General features: G+C 37.0%; 1 protein-coding gene across 20 annotated transcripts in view; it reads left to right on the top strand.

Annotated features, from left to right (window-relative positions):
• LOC121671717 (metalloreductase STEAP2) overlaps positions 1–22,409 on the top strand; it is an 83,043-nt gene that overhangs the window by 14,013 nt on the left and 46,621 nt on the right. For 11 of the 20 annotated variants that reach the window (XM_042043838.1, XM_042043837.1, XM_042043839.1 and 8 more), the window contains 9 exons: positions 2,262–2,409; positions 12,997–13,059; positions 14,405–14,466; positions 15,488–15,597; positions 17,272–17,348; positions 18,802–18,900; positions 20,737–20,886; positions 21,011–21,188; positions 21,926–22,049. In XM_042043838.1, coding sequence (XP_041899772.1) covers positions 2,262–2,409; positions 12,997–13,059; positions 14,405–14,466; positions 15,488–15,597; positions 17,272–17,348; positions 18,802–18,900; positions 20,737–20,886; positions 21,011–21,188; positions 21,926–22,049 — 1,011 coding nt within the window. Of the gene's footprint in view, positions 1–2,261; positions 2,971–9,237; positions 9,409–12,549; positions 12,720–12,996; positions 13,060–14,400; positions 14,467–15,487; positions 15,598–17,107; positions 17,246–17,271; positions 17,349–18,801; positions 18,901–20,736; positions 20,887–21,010; positions 21,189–21,925; positions 22,050–22,409 lie in introns of those variants that run through there. The other 9 variants (XM_042043845.1, XM_042043859.1, XM_042043844.1 and 6 more) reach the window with 9 other exon arrangements.

Below are 22,409 nucleotides of genomic sequence, written 5' to 3'. Positions count from 1 at the left end.
CTTCACAGGGTGAAAAAAAAGAACTTAATAAAAGCACATCATATGTTTTTCTTGTCCTTGTGTTGTTAGTTTAAAAGGTACTGATGTACTTCTTAGTTTCCATTTTGACCATTAGCTACAAAGATATATATATATAGATGTCTCAAAACTATAGATTACAAATTGAATTAAAATAAGCACTAAAATAATTTGGAAATGACTGTATAATATTGCACTTCTGTTTCTTTTTTCAAGAATTGTTACATTTCCCATCAGTAATCCTGATGAGGAAATAAGGGATATGATTCACTTGTGCCCTTCTCCCTGCTGGCAGTGATATAAGAATGAATTCAGGACAGTCATACCAACAAAAATATGCAATAACATATTAAAACATTAGGTTTGATAGTATTGTTTGCTGTCCAAATATCTTACCAGAAGTTCTGTTCAGATACCACATGTGCCATTTTCATATCCTCAAGTGTTTGTCTAAGTGTTCTGTTTACTGTGGGATATTTTGGGAGCAAATTGGTTTTTTAAGAAGAAGTATGCAACATATCTAAAGCTTAACAAAATGCCCCTGAAAACATTGGCAAAAAAAGATACATAAATATTGGCAAGTCAAAAAACAGAGTACCAATCCCAAGAAATTACCACACGTATTTTCCTTTTATACCATTATACCTGTGAATCTTTGCAAGTAGTATTAGCTCAGACATTCTTTTTCCCCTATAAACTACTTAATCTTGAAGTAGAAGGAATTAATTCTTTCACTACCTACTATAGACCCTTAGGCTGAATTTTTCTTTGCTTGTCTGTCTACTGGAATTAAACCATACCTTGGTAGCCAGATACCTTTCTTAATGCTCATTCTCTGTTTCAGTGATTTTCTACAAATGTTTCCCAGCCAAGGTAGTCATTACATCAGTTTTGGCCAGAGTTTTTCTTCATTTGATCACCACCAGAAGTCAAAGCATAGTAGACTTCTTTTCTTTTGGGAAAGTTAAGGTTGATACATTGTCAAGTCTGCAAAGCATTACAATTACACGGTCCTTAAAAAGACAGATTCACAGAACTGGTGAATGACCCCTATTATCACCACCTTCTGTGGCAAGCTCTAAGTTCATGTGCTGCAAGGTCTGTCATCTGCAGGCTGCTGTGGGAACCTTCTCTTTCACCTCTTATCCAGCACTGCCTGTTTATGGTAAACTGCACCACTGCTTTGTGCTATTATGCCCAAGCCCTGCAGTTCAGATATTCCCATTAACCAATCAGCAACAACTGATGGAGAAGGTAGGGGATGATTTATGCTAACATCAGACAAGTGGATGTAGGCCTTTGTGAGGAAGAAGTAAGCTGCGCATCTCAGAGTGTTAAAAATATGCAAGTTGAGGCCCAAATCTCTTACAACGGAATTGCATTGTTCCATAATAAGGAATCTTGGAAGTGATCTATCCTCATAGTTAAGAATTAGGAAGCTTAATTTCCAATCACAATGGATGTTGTTCCAGTAACTACATGGGAATTGTTCCTTCTTAGTATACATATCCTGAGGTTTGCTTCTATTACTTAGAATTTGGGAAGACATCATTGCAGCTTTGACTACGGCCTGTAGATGTTAGCAGAGATACTCTGTAAATCAGTGCTTAGTTCAGTCTGTAAATTTCAGAATGTGAACTTAAAACCATATATTACTGTCTCTGTCCAGCTCTGTGGGGTCACATGCATGCACGCACACACAAACGCACGGCTAGCTTCAGTATAAAGTCGGTCGCAAAGAGATGCGAAGGGCCTTTGCATGATCCAGCAGGAGCACTTACTGCTTATACACCGCCGAAGATTCAGGGGCAAAGACAAGAACACGTCCCAGTTCAGGGGGTTTTACCTGGGGGGCGGGGAAAAGGCGGGACTAGGGAATGGGGACCAATGGGGAGCTCTGGGGGAGTGACGAGGGATAGAGGCTGACAGCCAGCCGGGGAAGCCAAACTGGAGTAGATTACCATAACAGGACAATGCATTCTGGGAGAAGCCTTTCTGGTCACCCTAACCTAATGAGGTCCCTGTGGTACTAGAGACTTGTTTTACTGAGAACTCTCTGTCCCTTGTAACGTAGGTTCATTGGCCACCACAACCGTATCTTTCTAATTTATTGTAGTGAATAGCTAAGAGATTTTAACTTGATGTCTAATAGAAATGGTAAAATACTGCATTATTAGAGTTGTCAGGTGAAGGACCAAGTGCTGTTATATCTCTTTTTTTTCCTGTTTTCTCTTTCTTCAAAGTCTACACTTGGATACATTGCTCTGCTTATAAGTACTTTCCATGTCCTGATTTACGGATGGAAGAGAGCTTTTGAAGAAGAGTATTACAGATTTTATACACCACCAAATTTTGTTCTTGCCCTTGTTCTGCCTTCCATTGTAATTCTAGGTAAGATCATATTACTTTTGCCATGTGTAAGTAGGAAACTGAGGAGAATTCGAAGAGGATGGGAGAAAAGCCATGTTATAGAAGAAGTAAGTGGGTCTGTTCCACACCTCTCCCCAGAAAGGATAACTGTAATGTGATGATATTTGTTAACACTGTTGTACATGTTGGGCTTGGGTTTTTTTGTCATAAACTTGCATTTTTAGAAGTTTAGTTAAGTAGGAATCTTTGTAAAGTCTCTTGCTTTGCATATAGTACAAGCTCTTAACCAAACTATGAGAAGTTTATAACTAGAAGACTGCTACTTCTGCTAACTACAAAAATATTTTTGTTTTGGATTACAGAGGGCAGTTGATTATGAAATAAAATTTTAATGTTCCTTTGCACAGTTATATCACAATACTATTTATTAGAACCAGGCTTTTCAGATATTTTTTTGACTTAGAGCATATGTGTCAGAGTGCTGTTTATTAATACCACATTTTCTGGGCAGTATTTCTTCTATTACAACCACATTTCTGGGTTAATGAGTTAAGAATATTAAGTAAATTATTTCGGAAATCACCAGGGTTTGAAACAAATTAATTTGTAATGCTCACAGAATCACAGAACGGTTTGAGTTGGAAGTGACTTTAAAGATTAGTAAGTTCCAACCCCCCGTCATGGGCCTTGACAACTTTCACTAGACCAAGTTGCTCAAAGCCCCATCCAACCTGCCCTTGAACACTTCCAGGGATGTGGCATCCACAACTTCTCTGGGCGACCTGTTCCAGGGCCTCAGCACCCTCACAGTAAAGAATTTCCTCCTAATGCCCAATCTAAACCTACTCTCATTCAGTTTATAGCCATTCCCCCTTGTCCTGTCACTACATGCCATTACCTTCTCCAGCTCTCTTGTAGGCTTCCTTCAGGTACTGGAGAGCTGCAATTAGGTCACCCCTAAGCCATCTCTTCCAGGCTGCACAAACCCAATTCTCCACCTTTCCTCACAGGAGAGGTTCTCCAGCCCTCTGATCATCTTGGTGGCCCTGCTCTGGACTCGCTCCAACAGGTCCATGTCCTTCCTGTGCTGGAACCCCAGAGCTGGATGCAATGCTCCAGGTGGGGTCTCTCTCACCAGAGCAGAGCAGAGGGGCAGAATCCCCTCCCCTTCCCTGCTGCCCACACTGCTTTTGGTGCAGCCCAGGACACGTTTGGGTCTCTGGGCTGTGAGTGCACATGGCTGGGTCATGTTGAGCCTCATCCACCAGCAACCCCAGGTCCTTCCGGGCAGGGCTGCTCCACATCCCTTCATCCCCCAGTCTGTGTTGATACTGGGAGTTGCCCTGACCCAGATGCAGCACCTTGCACTTGGTCAAGTGTATTGCACATGTACAGTACATTTGTCTGTGTGTGGTTTTACACCATTCCATGATTTGAATATGCAAACCCCGTTTCACTTATGGTGTGATTGTGCATCTTGTAAGCAAAGAGTATTGTACTAATACCACCTTTTTTTTTTTTTCCGAAGTATTATGTAGGATTTTAGACCTTCGGCGTCTCTTTATTTCCATAAATCATATGATGAAGATTCAAAACAGTGCTATACATTTATAAAAAGATACGTGTGCTGCACACTAGTTTTTGATTTTTTTAAATGCTTTTGAAATATGAGGAAACATTTTAAAACAAAAAGCTGAGAATTCAGCAACAATAAAAATCCATTTTCACTGTGAAACTTCCAATATGTTGGAAGCATCACAATACTCATGTTCCATATGTGTCTACACTGGAGTTTCAGTTGTTATATATGAATTTCCCAGAATGTGTCTTAAATTCTTAGTATCTTTTTGTGCAGATCCAATCTTCTATTTTTATATAAAGGTCTAACTTTTACAAGTGTCTCTGGGCTATGCCTGAAGTTTTGAGAAACCAAATTATTATTCTTATACTTAAAAAACTCTAAACCTTGACATTTGCATTTCCTGTTTGATTCTAAATAATGTTCCAACTATTTATTACTACTGCTCTTCCAGTAGTAATTACTCTTCTCTATCAAAATAGCCAAACTCAACTCATACCTTCAGGCTACTACTGCTTAATTAGCAAAACTTTTATTTCAGTGAGTCAGAGGGTGTATTTGGTCCTAATTTTCTTTGCTTGTATGAAAGTATATTTTTCTTATCTATATTTGCACTGTTTAAAATCTCTGATTTTCTTAGCTGAACCTTCTCTTATTATTTATTACTTTGGAAGAATTTGTGGTAATATCATACATCAGAAATACACAGAATTAAGTTTGAATTTATCGTTAAACATCACTGGTCATGTAAATCTCATTATCTCTGGTTGTAATAAGACCAACAGCTTCACAGAAAAACAAGATTCTAGAATCAAACTCTGCCCCCAGTTATACCAACCTAAGCCTAAAGAATTCATGTTAGTTATTCCTAATATAATTTCAAATTCAAAATATTTACAACCATTTTATTTTTATTCTAGTATTCAAATTCCCTAAACTTACACATCAAGCCTGTGTATATTCTGGGTTTGTTACAAATTGAGACACAGCTGAACTTTCTTTCATTTTAAGCATGTTCAAATGTAGAGATGAAAAATTAAATACTTGCATGATGGTTTTTCAGAATTTAAGCATTTTTATATGTCTCTAGACATGTTTTGTTTTGAATGAGAGGTCAATGGATTCTTTTTGAAAATGGAGGTTTGTGAAAACATTTTTTGAAAAAAACAGCTATGTTATGCCCATCAACAGATATTTGATACTTATTTTTTAGTTCACAAATTTTCAATTTCACATAGTTGGAAAGCTCAGATTTATCCTCCTTTTTAAGCTTTGGGGATGGAATCAATTGGAAGGAAAAGAATTCATTTTATTTCACCATTTTTGGAAAAGTAAATGATAATAGCAGCTATAATTGGTAGCTGACAAGTGACAGATGCTTCCAAAAAGAAAGCAGGTGTCCAGTGATTTTTCCTAACATAACTTCTCAGCCTCTTGGAAATCAGTAATTTTGGAGTTATCTGAGACAGGTGCTGCCTGTGGACTACTGCATTTAACAGCTACTTTCTCCAAAAATTTATCAAAAATTTTAGAAATTTGAAACTTTCCCATTTTTTACAGAAAAAAAAAAAAGTTCAATAAATCTATCAAATAAATAAAAAATGTTTGCATTCTTTCTTATTTCCAAAGCCAAATAAGTTTGTTTCAAGGTTCTTACTTAATTGTTCCTCCTCCAATATGCAGCTATTTCAGTGATACTTGTGGTCATACACAAGTACAATACTGTTTTACCAAACTTTCTAGACATTTAAATGAAAATCCTGTCATTGCTGGAGACAGACAGGAGCCTAAACTAATACAAATGAGATTTTCACATAAAAATGAAGAACAAGTAACAATTACAACTTCTAACTTAACTTTGTAATTCCATTCCAGTACCAAAAGGTGTATATTTCTTAAGAGGCTTGCAGAATTTAATGTCCTGGACTGTTTCTTATTTCATTATTGCAGAGTGAAACCACACAAGGTTGAATCATTGTGCTTCATTCCTTTAAATAAAATTAATTCAAAAAATCTTAGAACTTACAAAGCCTTGGAGAATTTTAATGGTATAAATATCACGCTATGTTCTACCCCAGTCCTGTGCATGAAACCTAATTAAAAAATCACTAGAATGGGCTGGTATAACTGAGAGCAGAATTTCATACCTCTGAAGAGATATAGGTAGAAAGTATTACCGTTGACAATCTGACTACATTTCAAAATTAAATATTCTGCTATTATTTTACAGTAATTTTACACTTCTGTAGAATATGTAATTAACATTCATTTTCCCTACAGTTATTTGTTTTTATGCAATAGGGATAATGTTGCAGAACTATGATACTGTACTAATTGAAAATTGCTGTCAAAGTCCATAGATACTGTACTGTAATGCATCCACTGACAGTATATACAGAAATGTATTGGCCCTCGTTCCTATGCAAAAAGTTACTTCATCATTAAATTTCTTCAAGAATGATTAAACTGCTAAATTTTAAACTGCCAAAGGTGTCTGGAGAGAATAATGATGAGTCATTCCTTTTCTCAAACTGTGTGTAGAAAATTAAAAATGTGTTTTAATTTTATACGTTACTTGAAAGGTTTAAATATTGAAGTATTAATAAATAGATAATATTTTTAGATCAAGTATATGAAGGTATTTTGTGAAATATTCGTGCTACAAAAATGACATATGGTTTCCTGTTAGGCCATGTATTTACTTCTAACTGGAATAGCATGTTGACTTGTGATTTAATATTTTGTAGTGTTCTTTAAGGACCAATTCACTCTAACAAGACACTATTAAGCCTGAAGGTAAAACAGCAGTCATGCATTTAGCAAGCTTTATAGCCAGCACATATTTAGTCCCACAAGGGATCTTTATTCATGTGACCAAACACATTGATTTCTATAGAACTCACCATAGGACTTCTTGTTGGAAAAATACCTGCGGCTAATTGTTTAGTTTTGATTGCCTGAATATAAACAACTAAATTAATTTAGACATCTTAGTTGCTTAGGAGAATAAATACATATTTTGAGGAATAGCCTGCTATAAAAATATTTTTGTGTAGCTTTATATAAATTGCCTAACTTCCTAATGAAAATAAGTAATGAAATAAGCTTAATTTATCTTAATTACTGTACAGTTTTAAAAAAAGTGCTTAATATGTGATACAGAATTGTACACATACTATGAAATGGAGACCTCTATGTATTTAGCAACAGGTTATTTGTTTTCTATGGATAGTAAGGTATTCTTTCTTAACATTGTCTAAAATAGAGTTCTATTACAGGTTCTGTGCGTCTTTAATTTTATCTTACAATTCTATTAACTGTGGAAACTATGTACAAGTTAATTAAGTGCACATGTTCTTGAATTATTTAGATTTTTTGAGTTATTCAGAGATTAATTATTTTGTAATTGTTTTGCAAGGTCTTTAGCTTGTGGTAATGGTTACTGTGAATTGGTGCCATATTTAATTTTTTGTTCCAACATTGTGAATTATATGATGTACCAACATGAGAAAGTACATTCATATTTTTATTTGGCATTAATTGCCCATAAAATAGTGTGTCTCTGTGTTTGTGTCTGTATGTTATTAGCTGCCCAACTAGCATTAAAGGAAATTATTCATTAATATAAAGCAATGAGTTCTCAAGCAGCTATAAATTTCACAGGTATGAATATAGCTAGGAAACAGCTTTCCTCTAAAAGTTAGATATATCAGGTGCATACAATTAGATAGATTGAGTTTTTCAGTATAATATTTTCATATATGCAGTGGTAATGGCTGCATATGCATAGATCCTTGCAGACAGTGCATCTCCTAATACACAAGGTTTTGATTTCTTGGCTATTCATCCTGTAGTATTTTCTGTCAATATAATGAGTAATGTTGCAGTACTGATATTGTATCACTGTATGATACTGCTTGAATTAATTAGATTACAGCCTTTAAAATAAGTGACACATTTAACTGACTTGAACAATGATCTCTGTCATTATATATTGTTTCTCATGCCTTGTTGGCAGTGTCTTACAGTGAGCATAATATGTCTCCCATGTGTAATATTCTCTTTGTAGTTGTGTTTGTCAGACTGTTCGTGCTGTCTCTCTGAACAGGGCTATTATAAATTATTAGTAATGCTCTTTATCTATTTTTCCATAGACTGTGTTTTACACAAAAAATCAATAAAAATCAATGTAAGGTATTTTGCTTTTTCTTCTGTGCTTATGCCGAATAAATTTTAGCTTGTGTTTCTTTACAATATGTGGGTGCTTTGATCAGCATTTTCTGTGAGAGATAAAACTTGAATGTGAGTTCATAAAAACATTCTAAGGGGAATTTATTTCTCTTTCAATGTCTGGATAACAGATTTTTCACACAGATACACTGGATAGCTATATCCCTTATCCTGCTCTAAGATATTCTCCATGCTTTCAGAATACAAGAGTGAACAAACACTACAGTACTATCAGCATATATTCAGCCCACTTTTCATTCAACAAAAAGTTTGGCCAGGCACCAGTAAGTTTGCCAAGTGTCTGGTTGTGTGTATGAAAAAGCATTACTCTTTAAATGAAACAAAAAGGTGAAGCACTTTGCAGTCCTTCATTTGGAAATACGTAACTTTTTTCCTAGGAGGCTTACACCAGCATGAAAGGAAAGAGGAAAACAATACATGAGAGGTATAATCCTGCTTAACCGTTGATTGGCAGCATAAACTGTGCTGAGTGCAGAGAAGTAAAGATGCATGGGTCAGTGGAGCTGGCAGCATCTGCATTGCTTTCACATTAGGTTACATGGCCTTCCCAGACTCCCAAATTGAATATAGGTATTTGTAAAATTCAGAACATTTAATATCTGTTTGTGCCATGCCTAACCTAACAGTAACATTTTGGACCTCAAAGTCTGTCTTTTCATGGCTTTTATTTTTTTTCATCTCCCCATATATCTATATCTCAGTGCTTGTTCTACTGAATGTTGATATTATGCCGGCAGCTGGGGCCCCAAACTTACACCTTTGTCCAGCCTTACCTTGTACTGTACAAGAGTGTTAAGTTCTGTGTCCTGTGATTTGCTGTGTTTCCTTACAATAATAAAGATCAGTGTGAAAGTTCCCATCAATTCCTTACCACCCCATGACCTCAACACTGTATTTTAATAGTACAGGCAGGTAAATCCAGATGTTGGAAGCTCTGTTGACTTTACGGGATTACGGTTGAGTCTACTGCCAGCCACTTCACAGGCCTTTTCCTTTTTTTCTGTGAATATCAAACACAGAAGGTCTGTCAGGACAGAAAAAAAAAAAAGAGAAAAGGAAGTCAAGGAGTCAACAGACTGATTCTTAAGAAGACTCTGATTTCTGTACTTTAAAGACCTACAGATTCAATACAGCCAAGGAAAGGACATCACTTGACTAGACCTGAAGACCCCCATTGCAGCATATGAAAGGTATATACTGAATAATAGTCCTTTAAAAGCTTGCAACCTAATTTGTAAAACAGTAAATACCAAGTGGTAGAGGAAATAATTCAGTCAGCAAAGTCAACAGGAGATTACTGGCAGACCTCAATATGTAATCTTGATTTTCTAACACACAGCTGTGTCCTATACACAGAATCCTGTGGTTTTATAAAATGTAAGTTTTACCTCAAGAATAGAGTTTGCTGAACTGTCTTCACACCAAAATAATTTGTCATCTGTCAAAACAGAAATCTTCTTTACATCAAGTCTACTTTTTTAACATCTTTCTTAGCATTTGTAAGACTTAAAAATCAATACTCTCATAAGTAAGGCCTTGGTGTCTTGAATATTGTCATTACCAACAGAAGAGGTAGATGTGATTAAAATACAATATAAGCCTGTTTGAGCTTTATTAACTTTTGAGTAAATACTTTTACAGTTGCTGCATGCTTTTGAGGATGGGCATTTGCCACTTCCCAAGGGCAGCAGAATCCTTGTAGTCAAACTTGCATAACGTAGGTTTCATCCCAAATTTCAAAAGCTTCATTTTGAAGAAGGTGCACAGTGAGCAAATGGACCTTTGCGATATGATCTTTGGAACAATGAACCAATAAATGGCATGTGACCTAAGCTTATAATTTACAGAGTAAGTTGCCCAGTTTAGGTATATTCTCTATACATTTGTTATTCAAATACAGAGCAACAAAACTTAGAACCAGTTAAGCTACAATGAAAATAAATGTTAGCAGGTTTTTTTTATATAAGCTTTAAAACTGAGTACATACAACTTCAGTTCCTAGCTGGGCACCAAGGCAAAAAAAATATTCAGCTTGTTCAGCTAACTGCCTGCAGACATACAAGCATTGTCAGCACAATTAATCTCAGTTGCTTAATAGAAAATCTTGTTCCATCCAGTGTAAGCCCAGATACAAAACAGAACGTTCACAGAAACAAATATTTAAGTAGAACATGGAAGGGCCAGTAAAGTGGTGAGAGTAATGGAGAGGTGTGTGTACATGGACAGATGAAGTGTCAAACACCAGCTCCAACTGCATTGTCACATGGTGTGAGGGAACTACGTAATGTGCTACAGGTCCTGCCTTTGTATGACCTGGGTTCTATGATTGCAACTCAGGATGTCGTGGATGTCAAAGGAGTCATTGCATTTCCTAAATTCAGAGTCCCGTACTATGCTTGGCTATATTTTTCCCATCATTTTTGAGTTGCATACAGGATGAATTTCTACTAAATGCAGAGTGTGCATGGATATTCGTGAGTATACACAATATTGTGTATTTACCCTTTGATGGAAAGAGAACTCTATAGCATATGTGAGTTCTAAACGTGAGATGCACCTTATTTCTGCAGAAGGCAGGTATGAAATGGGAGGGGTGTAGCATACAAGCTGGAAAAAATGAAAATAAGAACTGTGTTGGTTATAGTTGGAGCCAGAAAGGTGTCTTTCTTTATTGTTATGAATCACTTCACATAAAAGCTGTCTGGAGATTTAAACAGCTATATTAGCATTTAATAAATTTATTCACATATTCAAATATTTGTTTGGAATCACTGTAGTTAATTATTCGTTAATGAAAACTGAGGTTGGCAGAAACAGGGCCTGCACTCAAAGATTTGGGATATGTGCGTATCCAACGTGACGTGTGTGCAACTTGCCCAAAGTTTATTGATGCCTGAAAGATAGGCTGGAAATAAATCCCCATAGACCGGTGTCTGTAGAGCAGGTACTTGTTTATTGCAGCGCTGGTGGTGAGGGGGATTTTTCCTCCTAACTCAGCCGCCTTTGTCAAGTGCTGTAGTATATTTATACAGTAAATTTTGCTTAATGTTGCTGTGTCATTACAGCATCATCACATATGTGCTGGAACTAATTTACATAGCATGATCTCATGGTTATTAGATAATTCTTTGCACTGCGCATGCACTTCCCCAATTTGGGGGTCTTCAGGGGTCTTTGATGAAGGCTTCTAAAGTCTTCTTCGCACTTGAACTTTTCAACTTTGTCTTCGGGGCATGCGCAGTTACAATGGTATAACTTTGGTCCATCTGGTCTTAACCGGCCTAAATTCTTCGTATTGTGGCTAATTGGCTTTGGCTTGCCAATTTCTCATTAGTACTACGCTTACCTATCTCTAAAACTATACACCCGGTAAGTTTTGTTTTGGTTTGGTTTTCTTTCTCTTTTTCTCTATTCTGCATATAAGCAACTAGTTAACTATATACTAGCCATTACATTGTATAAAAAGTTATTAATATTAGATTATATGGGTATCAAAAGTTATGATTCAGATTATATAAGCATCAGGTTACAGGTATAGAAGTTATGATTCAGGCTACATAAGTAAAAGCTATGATTCAGGCTATATAAGTATAGAAGGCTATGCTTCAGGTTATATTGATATTCTTCGAGTTATATTGATAAAAAGTCATGATTTAGGTTATATTGATATTAAGGTTACATAGATATCTGATAACCCAAGCTATATAAGCACTTTGTTACTTTGACCTAAGTTATATAGACATCAGTATCCAAATCCTAGGAAGGGCAGCTAAAGTGAGCAGTCCAGAAGAGTACCTGCAAGCCCACCAAGCGCTGTGTTGTCCTTGAATCTCAGCTGTCAACTAAGCCTCAAACAGCTGCTCGCTGTTTGCAAGTAGAACATATCTACATCCCCTTACCCTTCTGTCCCTGCCTTTATTACTTTTTTGTATTGGTCTATGCAGAGAAAAGGTTCCTCTCGCCCCCTGCCCCGCTGCCATGCTACTCAAGGGAGTGCTTTCCTGTCTGGGGCTTGTCATGGTGATCTTTCTTGGAGGGTTTTTTCATGATTATTTCTTAGGGATTGACCAGCCTCTTCCCTTCCAGCTCCACAGCATGTGGGAGCCGCCGACCCTCTGCACCGCACGGGGTGGGGAAGTGCTTTTTCTCGCCGAGGTCGCGTTCACAGATAACAGCCCACGAAGTGACTTTGTGGCAGGGTGGAGGAGGGCGTCAGCCGCGGGGGTCGTGGCAGAGCCCTAGCAGCGGAACGAGGCAGGAGGGGCCGGGCGGGCTCTGCGGGCTGCGGCGGTGCGGGCGGGCCGGGCCCCGGCGCCGGGAGGAGGCGCCGCGCCGCTCCCACGGCAACGGCGGGGCCACCATGGCCTCGCTGGCCGCGGCCGAGCCCCTCGCCTCACGGGCCGCCTCCCGCTCCCCGGCTCTCGGCCCCTCTCGCTCCCCGGCTCTCGGCCCCTCTCGCAGCGGCGGCGAGTGGCGCAGGAACACCACGGACGCCGCTCAGGTGAGCTCTCCCGCGGGCAGGGGCACCGCCAGCCCTGCTGCTGGCCCGGAACCCCTGCCCTGCCCTGCCCTGCCCTGCCCTGCCCTGCCCTGCCCTGGCGGCTTCCTCGGACTGAGAACAAGCCCCGCTTTGTACTCCGCACACAGCCTGGATTTACCTGTCCCCGGGTAAATTCACATTGGTTTAACGCGGCTATTTCACATTTTAAAAACCTTAAAAGCAAAATCTCGAAATTTTAAAATAAAAAAAAAAAAAGTTAAAAGCGTTACTTTTTCAGGATACCCAGTTGAGATCGGTGGATCTGGATCACGTCATCAAACTACTCAAAAGTTCGGACTCAGTAAGTAACCCTGATAACTCAGTAAGTAACCCTGGTACCTCGCTATCTCAGTTACACAGGCAGTAATGGGGCTTAGACAAATATTATGTACAGTTACTTTAGTGCACCCACCCTGAATAAACTCCAGCACAGGTGACTGGAGCTAGAGAGCACAAAGCTGAGTATTTCTTCTGGTATTTGAATGCTTCTGGAGATAATAATTGTTATAAAAAAATTGTGCCAATTCTGGGTTTATGTTAAAAATACGCAGAGAAAGAGATCACACAGGCACTTAAAAAAGACAAAAGCATGTGCATTCAACAACTAGACGTGAAGAATTCTAGCCTGTTTGCTAATTTTAGAGTACTGAAACCTACAGTGGGAAACAGATATACATACAACCTTATTGAAAGTATGTCATGAATTCATGTAATTGTCCAAGTTAACTGCTAACAGTTCTCCAGGGAGGTGATTCTAAATGAAGGAGAAATGCACAAAGATCAATGTTGAAGAATAAATACAACTACCTAGGCACACAGGAGAAGCAGCATCTCATGGGCTTTTTCCAGATGATTTTTAGTTTCCACAAGATGATTTGGCAGATTAAATTCACTAAGCTATCAAATAATTTTGATCCAAAATATGGATAATTTATACTCTTAAACAAGAACTTGATTAAACTTAGCACATTTTAAATTAATTCCCCACAGAGAAGTATTTATATCTTTCCCCTCTCCCCCTTTTTTAATACAGAACTGATAGAATAAACTTGCTGTCTGAAGAAAAAAGTGCCAGATGATATTGTTTACCGCTTCTGTATAGAGCGTAAGATACATGATAAAATGCCCATAGGATTCTGGGCTTGTAGATTCCTGAAACGGCTGCCTGGCCTGCCTCAAGTTGCAGGTGCTCAGGAGAGCTGAGATGAATGCTGTACATTGCTGACACACCCTGACATATCCTCACTTCAGTTGTTTTCAGCTTTGAAGGCTGTTTCCTAGTGGTGCAGAGCACTCTAAGCCACTTAGATCTACATGCTTACACATTTATGTTGTGGGTGACATAGGTTTGACTTTCTTAGTTGCATTGCAAAGAATCCCAAAGAATTTAAGAGGACTCCACACGTTTGAACAGGAGTTTTTAAAAGCCTCTTCAGTTACAAGAGAACAGACTTCATACTTAGAAATGAGGCTTCATTGTGGAGTTAATCCTGCTGCAAAGCACTTTCAGAATTTCATTGTGTCTTGTAAACTTTTTAATCTGGTTTGCACTTTCATTTAAACTTAAAAGGGGATAAACATAATCGTTTAATGTTCTAGGGCAAACTGCAATTAAAACCTGCTTTTCATTCCTTTACTTAAGAAAGATTTGGAAAAAGAGCAGCTGAAAACTCTCAAGAAGGTAGTCAAGCATTTTGAAAATGGACTTGTATCCTTTTTGCCACTGTAGAATTCTGAAGTCATGGTGTTTTATGTATGGTAATACTCTGACTTTTCAGCCAAGTATTTGATGCTGTATTATGCTTCCACGTGGAGAATAGGGATGATCCACATACATCCTCACCACTAGCCTTCTTGTCTGCACACAGCCAAGGCTGCTAGGATGGCAAGATTCTTGGATATTATATTCATTTGTCACAAAATTCAAAAGAGGGTTCTCACCTGTACAGCGGCCGAAATGTAACTGGTGTACTTTCAATTCAGAATAGAAAAGCATTATAATTGCCACTACTTAAGAAACAGCAGATAAAAAAGCAATGACTTCCAGTAAGGAGACATTTTAAGGAAAAATGAAGTCAGACTAACTTTTTTTCATCTTTACATTACAAAGTGAAAGGTTCCAATAATGAGAAGTACTAGGAAGGGTGTCAGCATACAGAAAAATGTGATTAATTTCATACAGTTCAGATAACTGCACAGTGATTTAAGGCATCACACTACAGCTGAGTTGTGTACTTAAAAGCAGTTTCTATGAGTCAGTGGAATGGTAGTAACTTCTCAGTCTCAGTTATTTGTTCAGTTTTGATTTTGTGCCTCAATCTCAATATGTATTTGGGTCCAGATTTTCAAACTTCAGTTAGTCACTTGGGAATAGAGTAGAAAACAATTTAAATATCACAAGGCTGTCTCAGAATTTAGATAGGTAAATCTGACACTGTGATGTAAAACTTTTCATCCTTCATTTTTAGAAATTTAGTGCTGAACTTCCAGTGAGTTTAGCTAAGAAGACAGCTAAGTCAGATTTGCAAAAGTTGTACTTATGTAAAAGTAAGGCTGCTTCAAAAAGCCTAAGTTTTGACTCACATACTTCTTTTAAACACCTAACTTTGGAAGCATTGGTCTTATTTTTTCTTGATTGTGTCTTTGAGGTGTGATGAGCACAGTTTTCAGCTTTTTCTTCTGATTCATAGTGGTACAACTATATTATTTCCTTAATTTTACATGAAAAGCCCCTTAAGAATGTAGCACAAATTACCAAAATTCTTAACCTGTGTGCAGAAAAAATGAATGAACAAGAAGCTTTCACTGAGCCTTTATGTGAACTTATTCAATTATTTGGGTAAGTACCTCAGCCCCTCTTTTAGGGACTTAAACACTGCTTATTAACATGTTTATACCTTTTCTAAGGCAACTGACATATCCATACAGTATCTATCTACAAAGCACCTGTATCTGCAAGGTATCCATTGTATCATCCTTCCTTTTCATCAACTGTCTTTTACTTGTGTCCAATTTCTGTTGACTTGAAGGAGGGGCCCATTTTAATAGTTCAGGATCTATGCAGTTAGATGCTACATAATTCAAAACTGTGTTGTACTTGGCCCCAGCTTGCTTGGAAGCAAGGTTCCCCAAGGTGTCTTATTGCCTAAGTCATTCTGGGACTGCTGGCCTCAAAAGATTCAGCAGCTAAGTAGTACTGAGGTGTGTTTTGCTGTTTCAGACAAGCTCTTAAGTGAGTTTAAAAACTTAGGGAGAATAAGGAAGAAAAAAAAAACAAACTGCCACATAGAAAATTAGTGGCATAGTAAAACAGTTATTCAAATACAGTTTTACATAGCTTCCTCTCAGCTGTTAGGCTTAATAAACAGAACTTCTCAGCTGAATCTTTTAGTTTCCTCATCACCCTCAGTTGTACTGCTTGTCTTTGCTGCCACACAGTGGGGAATGAGGAGGTACATCACGGAGTTTAATTTTCTTTGGTGTTTGGTAGAAGCGTGACAAAACTGAGAATGAGTGTATAAAGTCGATAAAATGCAGCTGTGAGGCTTTTCATCTGTTAGAGCAGTTCAGCATTAATTGTGGTTTCTGCAATGAATATATTTTGGAAAATTGCACCCTTGGGTTTTGCTTTAATTTCTGTACTATGGAAATTACACCACAATTCACTACTACTTCATATGACAGAGACTCCTTTAACCAGAGGCAGGGACTGGTTTGGTTTTTTTAGATTCATTTTCAGATACATTAATTTCTCCAGTAAAATATTCCACTGTTTCATAACTGCTTCTATTTACTTGTCTTCTTCCCACTTATTTTTTTTTTTAATGTCTTGTTTCTCCCTCCCCTGCTTCCCCCAACATTTCTTCCATTATTTTCTCTCTTCTTTTTTTTTTTCTCTGGCAGTGTTTACAGAGGTAAACCTACCGGAAAGCTGCTTCTACAGTATGTGCTGCAGAGACCTTAGCATAATACTGTAATGTTTACTGTCAGACAGTTTTTAGCACTTACATGTTTATGTCATATCTGAATATTTTGAATATGTTATTGAGGATTTATTAATATTCGGTTCTTAAAAATAAATTTGTTGTTGGGCTACTTGGAATCAGTTTATTTGCTTTACTTTTATCCATTTCAAGAGGTCTTGCCCAGAGATATGATCCCTTTTTTTCCACCTCTGCACATGTCTGTACATAGCCTAGCTCTGCAGTAGCCTGGCAGTGTCTAGGTTGTAGTTAGTCTTCCACATTTAAATTACATTTGTTTATTCAGCACATCTTGTTGCATCATATTTGAATTATGAAGGTATTATTTATGAATTTGTACCACTAATTGCCAACATGTAATTGCAGATTGTGAAGCTCTCAGTGTAGAATCAGCATTGCAAAGAATGCGTTCATCCTGGAAAAAGTGTCCTTTTCTGCAAAAACTATCAAGGAAGAAGAGAAGAGCTGCTGAACTTTTCTGGTGACTTGATTAAAGCATAGCTGTAATATTTTAAAAATTCATTTTTCAGGTTACCATTTCAAAAAAAGAAATCATCTGATGAAATAAACTATTCCATTGAAGTTTCACAATCCATTGCACACCTGGGTGAGTGTAACCTGATATGCCACAATAAAATTGTTATTATGCTACAATAAAATCAACTGTATTATTAGTAGGATTTTAATTTATTGTTACTCCTTAGTAAATGTAAGTAATTTCTTTAAATTATTCATTCAATCCTCTGTGCTTTATAGTATTAGAAACAATTTTTACTTTGCTCTACAGCTAACCTGTAGATTGGCTAGCAGAATTATCTATTTGCCAGTGTCAAAAGCTACATGAAAATACTTTATCAGTACAGATGAAGAATTAAACCTGTATATAGCCTGTTTCATTTCATTTTGATCTGAGGAATGGGGGTATTACTGTAAACACTGAAACCTGGGATGTGAGGAACACATATCCTTCCTGCTGCTTTGAAACCAAATGGAAGACACAAGTGAGAAACAGTAACTCCTGACTTCCAGCTCAAACCTTCAAAACCCAAAAGCCTGAGAATTATCACCTACAAAGGCAATGTACAAGACAGTTTAATGCCATGCCTTACTAAGAGCAATAGTTTCTGGCTTCAGCTTCCTGTTGCATCTGAGCCATGAGCTTCTGTCTTTCAGAAATCTCTTTTAGGAGTGCTGTGGAGGAAAAGGTGTCAAAGTCATGTCTTAATGTCACTGGACCTCTAAATGCCAAAATATCTTTTTGTGATCCTTTTACATCTTCTTTCATGTCACGTTTGTGATTTTCAAAGAAAATCCTGTAAGCACTGTAGGTTAAAAGGATTCAGAATAGAGCAAGAGTGATAATATGGCTCAGTTAATAGTAAGACATAAATGGTAGAAAGGTAGCCCAATCAGCCTGTCACACATGAAAGAAATATCCTTGAAATGGGTAAAAAAAGACTCTTAGAAGTCTTTATTTTCACAAATCCAAGTCTAAAAAAGACTTTTAGAAGTCTTTATTTTCACAAATTCCAAGCAGAATGACCGCCTAGTTGCTGACAGTTCTCTTTAGAGTTACATGTCAAAAAGACACTAAAATGTGAAAGATTGTGTATGTTATTCATATTACACACTGCTAGCTCTAGATGAAATTCTCCTGTGAGAAAGATCTCTTTCTATGCTCCCTTTATTTCATATCATATCTGCTTAGAAGAAGAGTTTTTGATGACGTGGTAATGATTGACAACAGCTTGGTGTAGTAGCTTTCCTCAGAATTCCACAACGTCTGGAATAAAATCCAGCGTCTTATAAGTCTCTGTAGCCATGAAACAGAAGGTAACTTTTTGATTAAACTTACACTACTCCTCTAATACCTCTTTGTCTTCTCTGGTGTGGGAGTCTCTGTCTCTTGAATATTTTATGAACTTTGCATTAGATTACAGATTTGTAGGGGATATGACCACAGGTAATACTAGGTGCTGTAAAAAGAAGATACTGTGTTAAGAATACTTTCTAAAAAAATTGAAAAGTCTGTAAATTACATTTATTTCTCTTTCTGACAGGTTACTTGATGAGAGTGCCAAGCTCTCAAGTTAAAATACAAATCTGTAAGTGTATTGTTAGCTTTTATAATATGGAGCTACCACAAAAACTACTTTCAGGTAAAGCACAGTATTTTTACTTTTTAGTGATCCCAGCTACTTTGAAGTGCCTCTTTTAATTAGCTATCGATGAATTTTTCTTTTTAACTATGGTTGCTATATCTCATATATTAAATATATAGCATATATATAATTGGCAAATGTGCAATTAACATGTTTTTATAGAGGTGCATACTCTAAATCTGAAAGAAGTTCATTATTGTACAAGGAATTAATTTTTTACACTTACAGAATTAGCATTAAATAGCATCCAGAAACTGTGAACTGATACGAGATCTCTGAAATGTGGGTAGCGGAGGGAGAAAAAAAGTAGTTAGGATCAGAATTATAAGAAGAGAAATGTAGTTTTCTGCTTGCTTATATGTAGCCTGGAGAGAAGCGGCTCTGGTTTCACTTGTGTTGTGAGGGATAGATCTGAGCCTCTCTAAATTTGATTGAGTTTGTATTATATGGACACATTTGAGCATAGGTTTGAATAAATCATGTGACTTGTCTCTACAGAAAGAGGCTATGCATGAACTCAGGCATGGTCAGAATCCACTGTTACATAATTCCTTTGACTCTTAGATGGTGCCAGAGACTGTTGTCAGGTGAAGTCAGTCACGGATCCCCTCCCTCAGGGGCACAGCATCACTATGCTCTGAGACAGCACTGGATGGATAGGCAGCCAAACGTCAGGTGAACATTGCCACAGTCTGCCTTACAAGTGCAGGTCAAGGAGCATGCTTGATGTCAATGTGCTCCCCTGCTGCGTTCACGCAGTGTGATACTAGTCCTGTGCCTTCTTACAAGTTTTCATTTATTTTAGGAGGCCTAAAGAAGCTGCAGCTACTACAGCCCTTTCAAAATTCTAGAATTATGAAAGCATCCAAATCTGTTTTTACCTTATGAACAAGACTCAAATCCTGCAAGTAGCTCTGTGTACATTTAGTTCTGTATCTGTAAATAATTCCATCAGGATAAGTGAATGTAATTGAGTAATGTTATTCTTCTTCTGATTTGGAAAATAAGATATGTTATCTTAAAATGAAGAATGTGTTTCAGTATGATTTTATAAAGTCAAATATTTCATCTCTAAGAATATATGTAAATCTTGCCAAAGTTCGACCCTGCAGAGTTCTCTTATCTATAAAGTAGTATCAACTTGGAGCCTATCAGAGTTTATGCTTAGTTAAATCTCATTTCACCATGTGTATTATCTGTATTTATCAAGCTTGTACTTCATGACATTAGACATACATATATTTATATATATACACACACATATATATTTAAGCTGCTTAAGATAAAATTTAATTTCATGAGTTATCATCTATAAATATAAATTTATTTTCTCAATGTTTCACCTTCCCCATAATTCAGTAATAAGATACAGATTTGCATATGCATGGACAAAAGTAAAAACAGACACATTAAAAAGTCAACCTTGTAAATCAAAGTTTGGATTCACCTATTTTAAGTAATATGATGATAGAATGCAATAATTCTCTAGTGAACAGGCTACCAAAGAGAACTAGGTTGTGCACCAACAACTTCCTGCATGACTGAAGAAAGTTTTTCACCTCTATAACCCTGCTTTTGCTTTCATTGTCTAAATCCTAAGAAACATTTAATTTATGTAGCATTTAAGTCTGCTTGAGAGTGAGTCTGTTGGATATGTTTTAGGCACTATTCAGATACAAGAAAAGCAGGTCTTGTGTATTGGATTTTTTTTCTTGACTGCTTGAAATATGGTACTTGATTCTCAATTCTTTCCTGAGAAAGGATGAACATTTTATGAAATAACCAAAATTCTGAGTATTTATTGCATTATAACTAAAGCTATTTTATATGCAGGTTACCAGCCAACAAGTGCAAGCTATAAAATCCAGATGGCTGAAGTAGGAGGATTAGCAGAAACTCTTGTTTTGTCACTAGCATTAGTTGAGAATCAACTTATTGAGAAATTGTGGGTACTCAAAGCTCTCCAGCATCTTTCCATCTCTGGTTAGTACAAACTGTTCTTTCAATAATCTCATTACCACTGATCCTAGATCATTTGTTCTGTGAACATGCCTGAAACAATTACTGGCCTACAGAGAATTAATTACTCATATTTTCATAATTTCAGGAAGAAATTGTGGACTAATGGTGAAGGCCCAAGCAGCCAGCAGGCTCTGTTTGTATCTAAATGGTGCTGATCCCTCAGGACAGCTGGTGTTCCGTTCCTCAGATATCCTATGGAACCTGCTAGAAAACACCTCAAAAGAAGAAGTTGTTAATCAGCTCAGTACCTTGGAATGTGTACAGTAAGTCCATAGAGTATTTTATGAATTAATGTTGTAATTTTGGAGACATCTAAAGTATTCTGTGGTGTACCATTTTGTTTGAAATTGACTGAGAGAAATGCAAATGAATCTCTTATTATGTCCTCATTAAGTTTTCAGTATTAACACAGTTGTTGCTGTTATAGGGCAAGAACAAGGTGTTCTGCTGCACAGTGCAGGAGAAATAACCCTGTCTGTTGCTTTATACCATAAAAAAGTTAATTGCAGCATTTTCAAGCTCCCACGTTAGGCTCAACAGGCTAGTATTCCTTCAATGTTGAAATGCTTATGTTATAAAATTAGAAGGAATTTCTATGCCATGATATACAAGGTTTATTTCTAGATCCTCTGCTGGAGTAAATAACAGGTTCTTCCTGTTAGACTGTTTTAAGTATTTAAGATTAGATATTTCTTCTCAATCATCATTCAGCGATGTCCAGTTCCACGGTTGAGTAAATACTGTGTCTTTGCAATAATTAATTACAAAACAAACAGTGGAAGGTGCAATTTTTAATACATGCATCTTGCATATATGAATAAATTGGATGTCAAGTGGTACCCAAAAGAGTCCATTTCATAATAAAGTTTTAAGTAATTTCACTTGCAGTTAAACCCTAAGGCTTTGAAAAGTATGATTCTGAATAAGGATTCATATACATGGAGCTGTCTAACATTAGAATATCAAAGGAAAGGTAAAATGCATTTCATTTTCTTTTAAGTGCTTTGAAAGAAGTATTTGTAGACCTTCTCCTGCATGGCTTCCGGCGCTGCGATTATCAGCTACGGAATGACCTCTTGGTGATTGCCACATTAGTAGCTGAAAACCCTGCAGTGCCCATGGTTGTAAGTATTTAGAGTTGTATTCCAGAGACTAATCTCTTCTCCTATGCTGTCGTAGGCTCAGTATTCTTCCCCATTAGGGTTCTAATATTTTTTCCTACTGTGTTTCCAGAGCTTTTTTCTTTCTTGGGTTTGCTGAGCAAGAAAACATTTTTTCTTTCTGCAATTGTCTTTACCTCAAAGAGAATTAAAATCTGTAGGTCATTAGCCCAGACTACTAGTGTCAACCTTATTTAATACTTAGAAAATCGCATTAACGTTATTTATGTACAAAAGTTAATGTTAACTCTTGAATTCTTGTACGGAGTCTTGAACGTGCCATTCTCCTATAATGAGTTTCGCACTAAATCTCATTTGTTGTTT

The sequence above is a fragment of the Corvus kubaryi genome, unplaced genomic scaffold (assembly GCF_017639235.1).
Source record: "Corvus kubaryi isolate FWS band 111438036 unplaced genomic scaffold, C.kubaryi_AGA036_p1.0 37398, whole genome shotgun sequence".
In the NCBI taxonomy this organism is placed as follows: Eukaryota; Metazoa; Chordata; class Aves; order Passeriformes; family Corvidae; genus Corvus; species Corvus kubaryi.
This window is presented reverse-complemented; position numbering and strand designations above follow the sequence as displayed.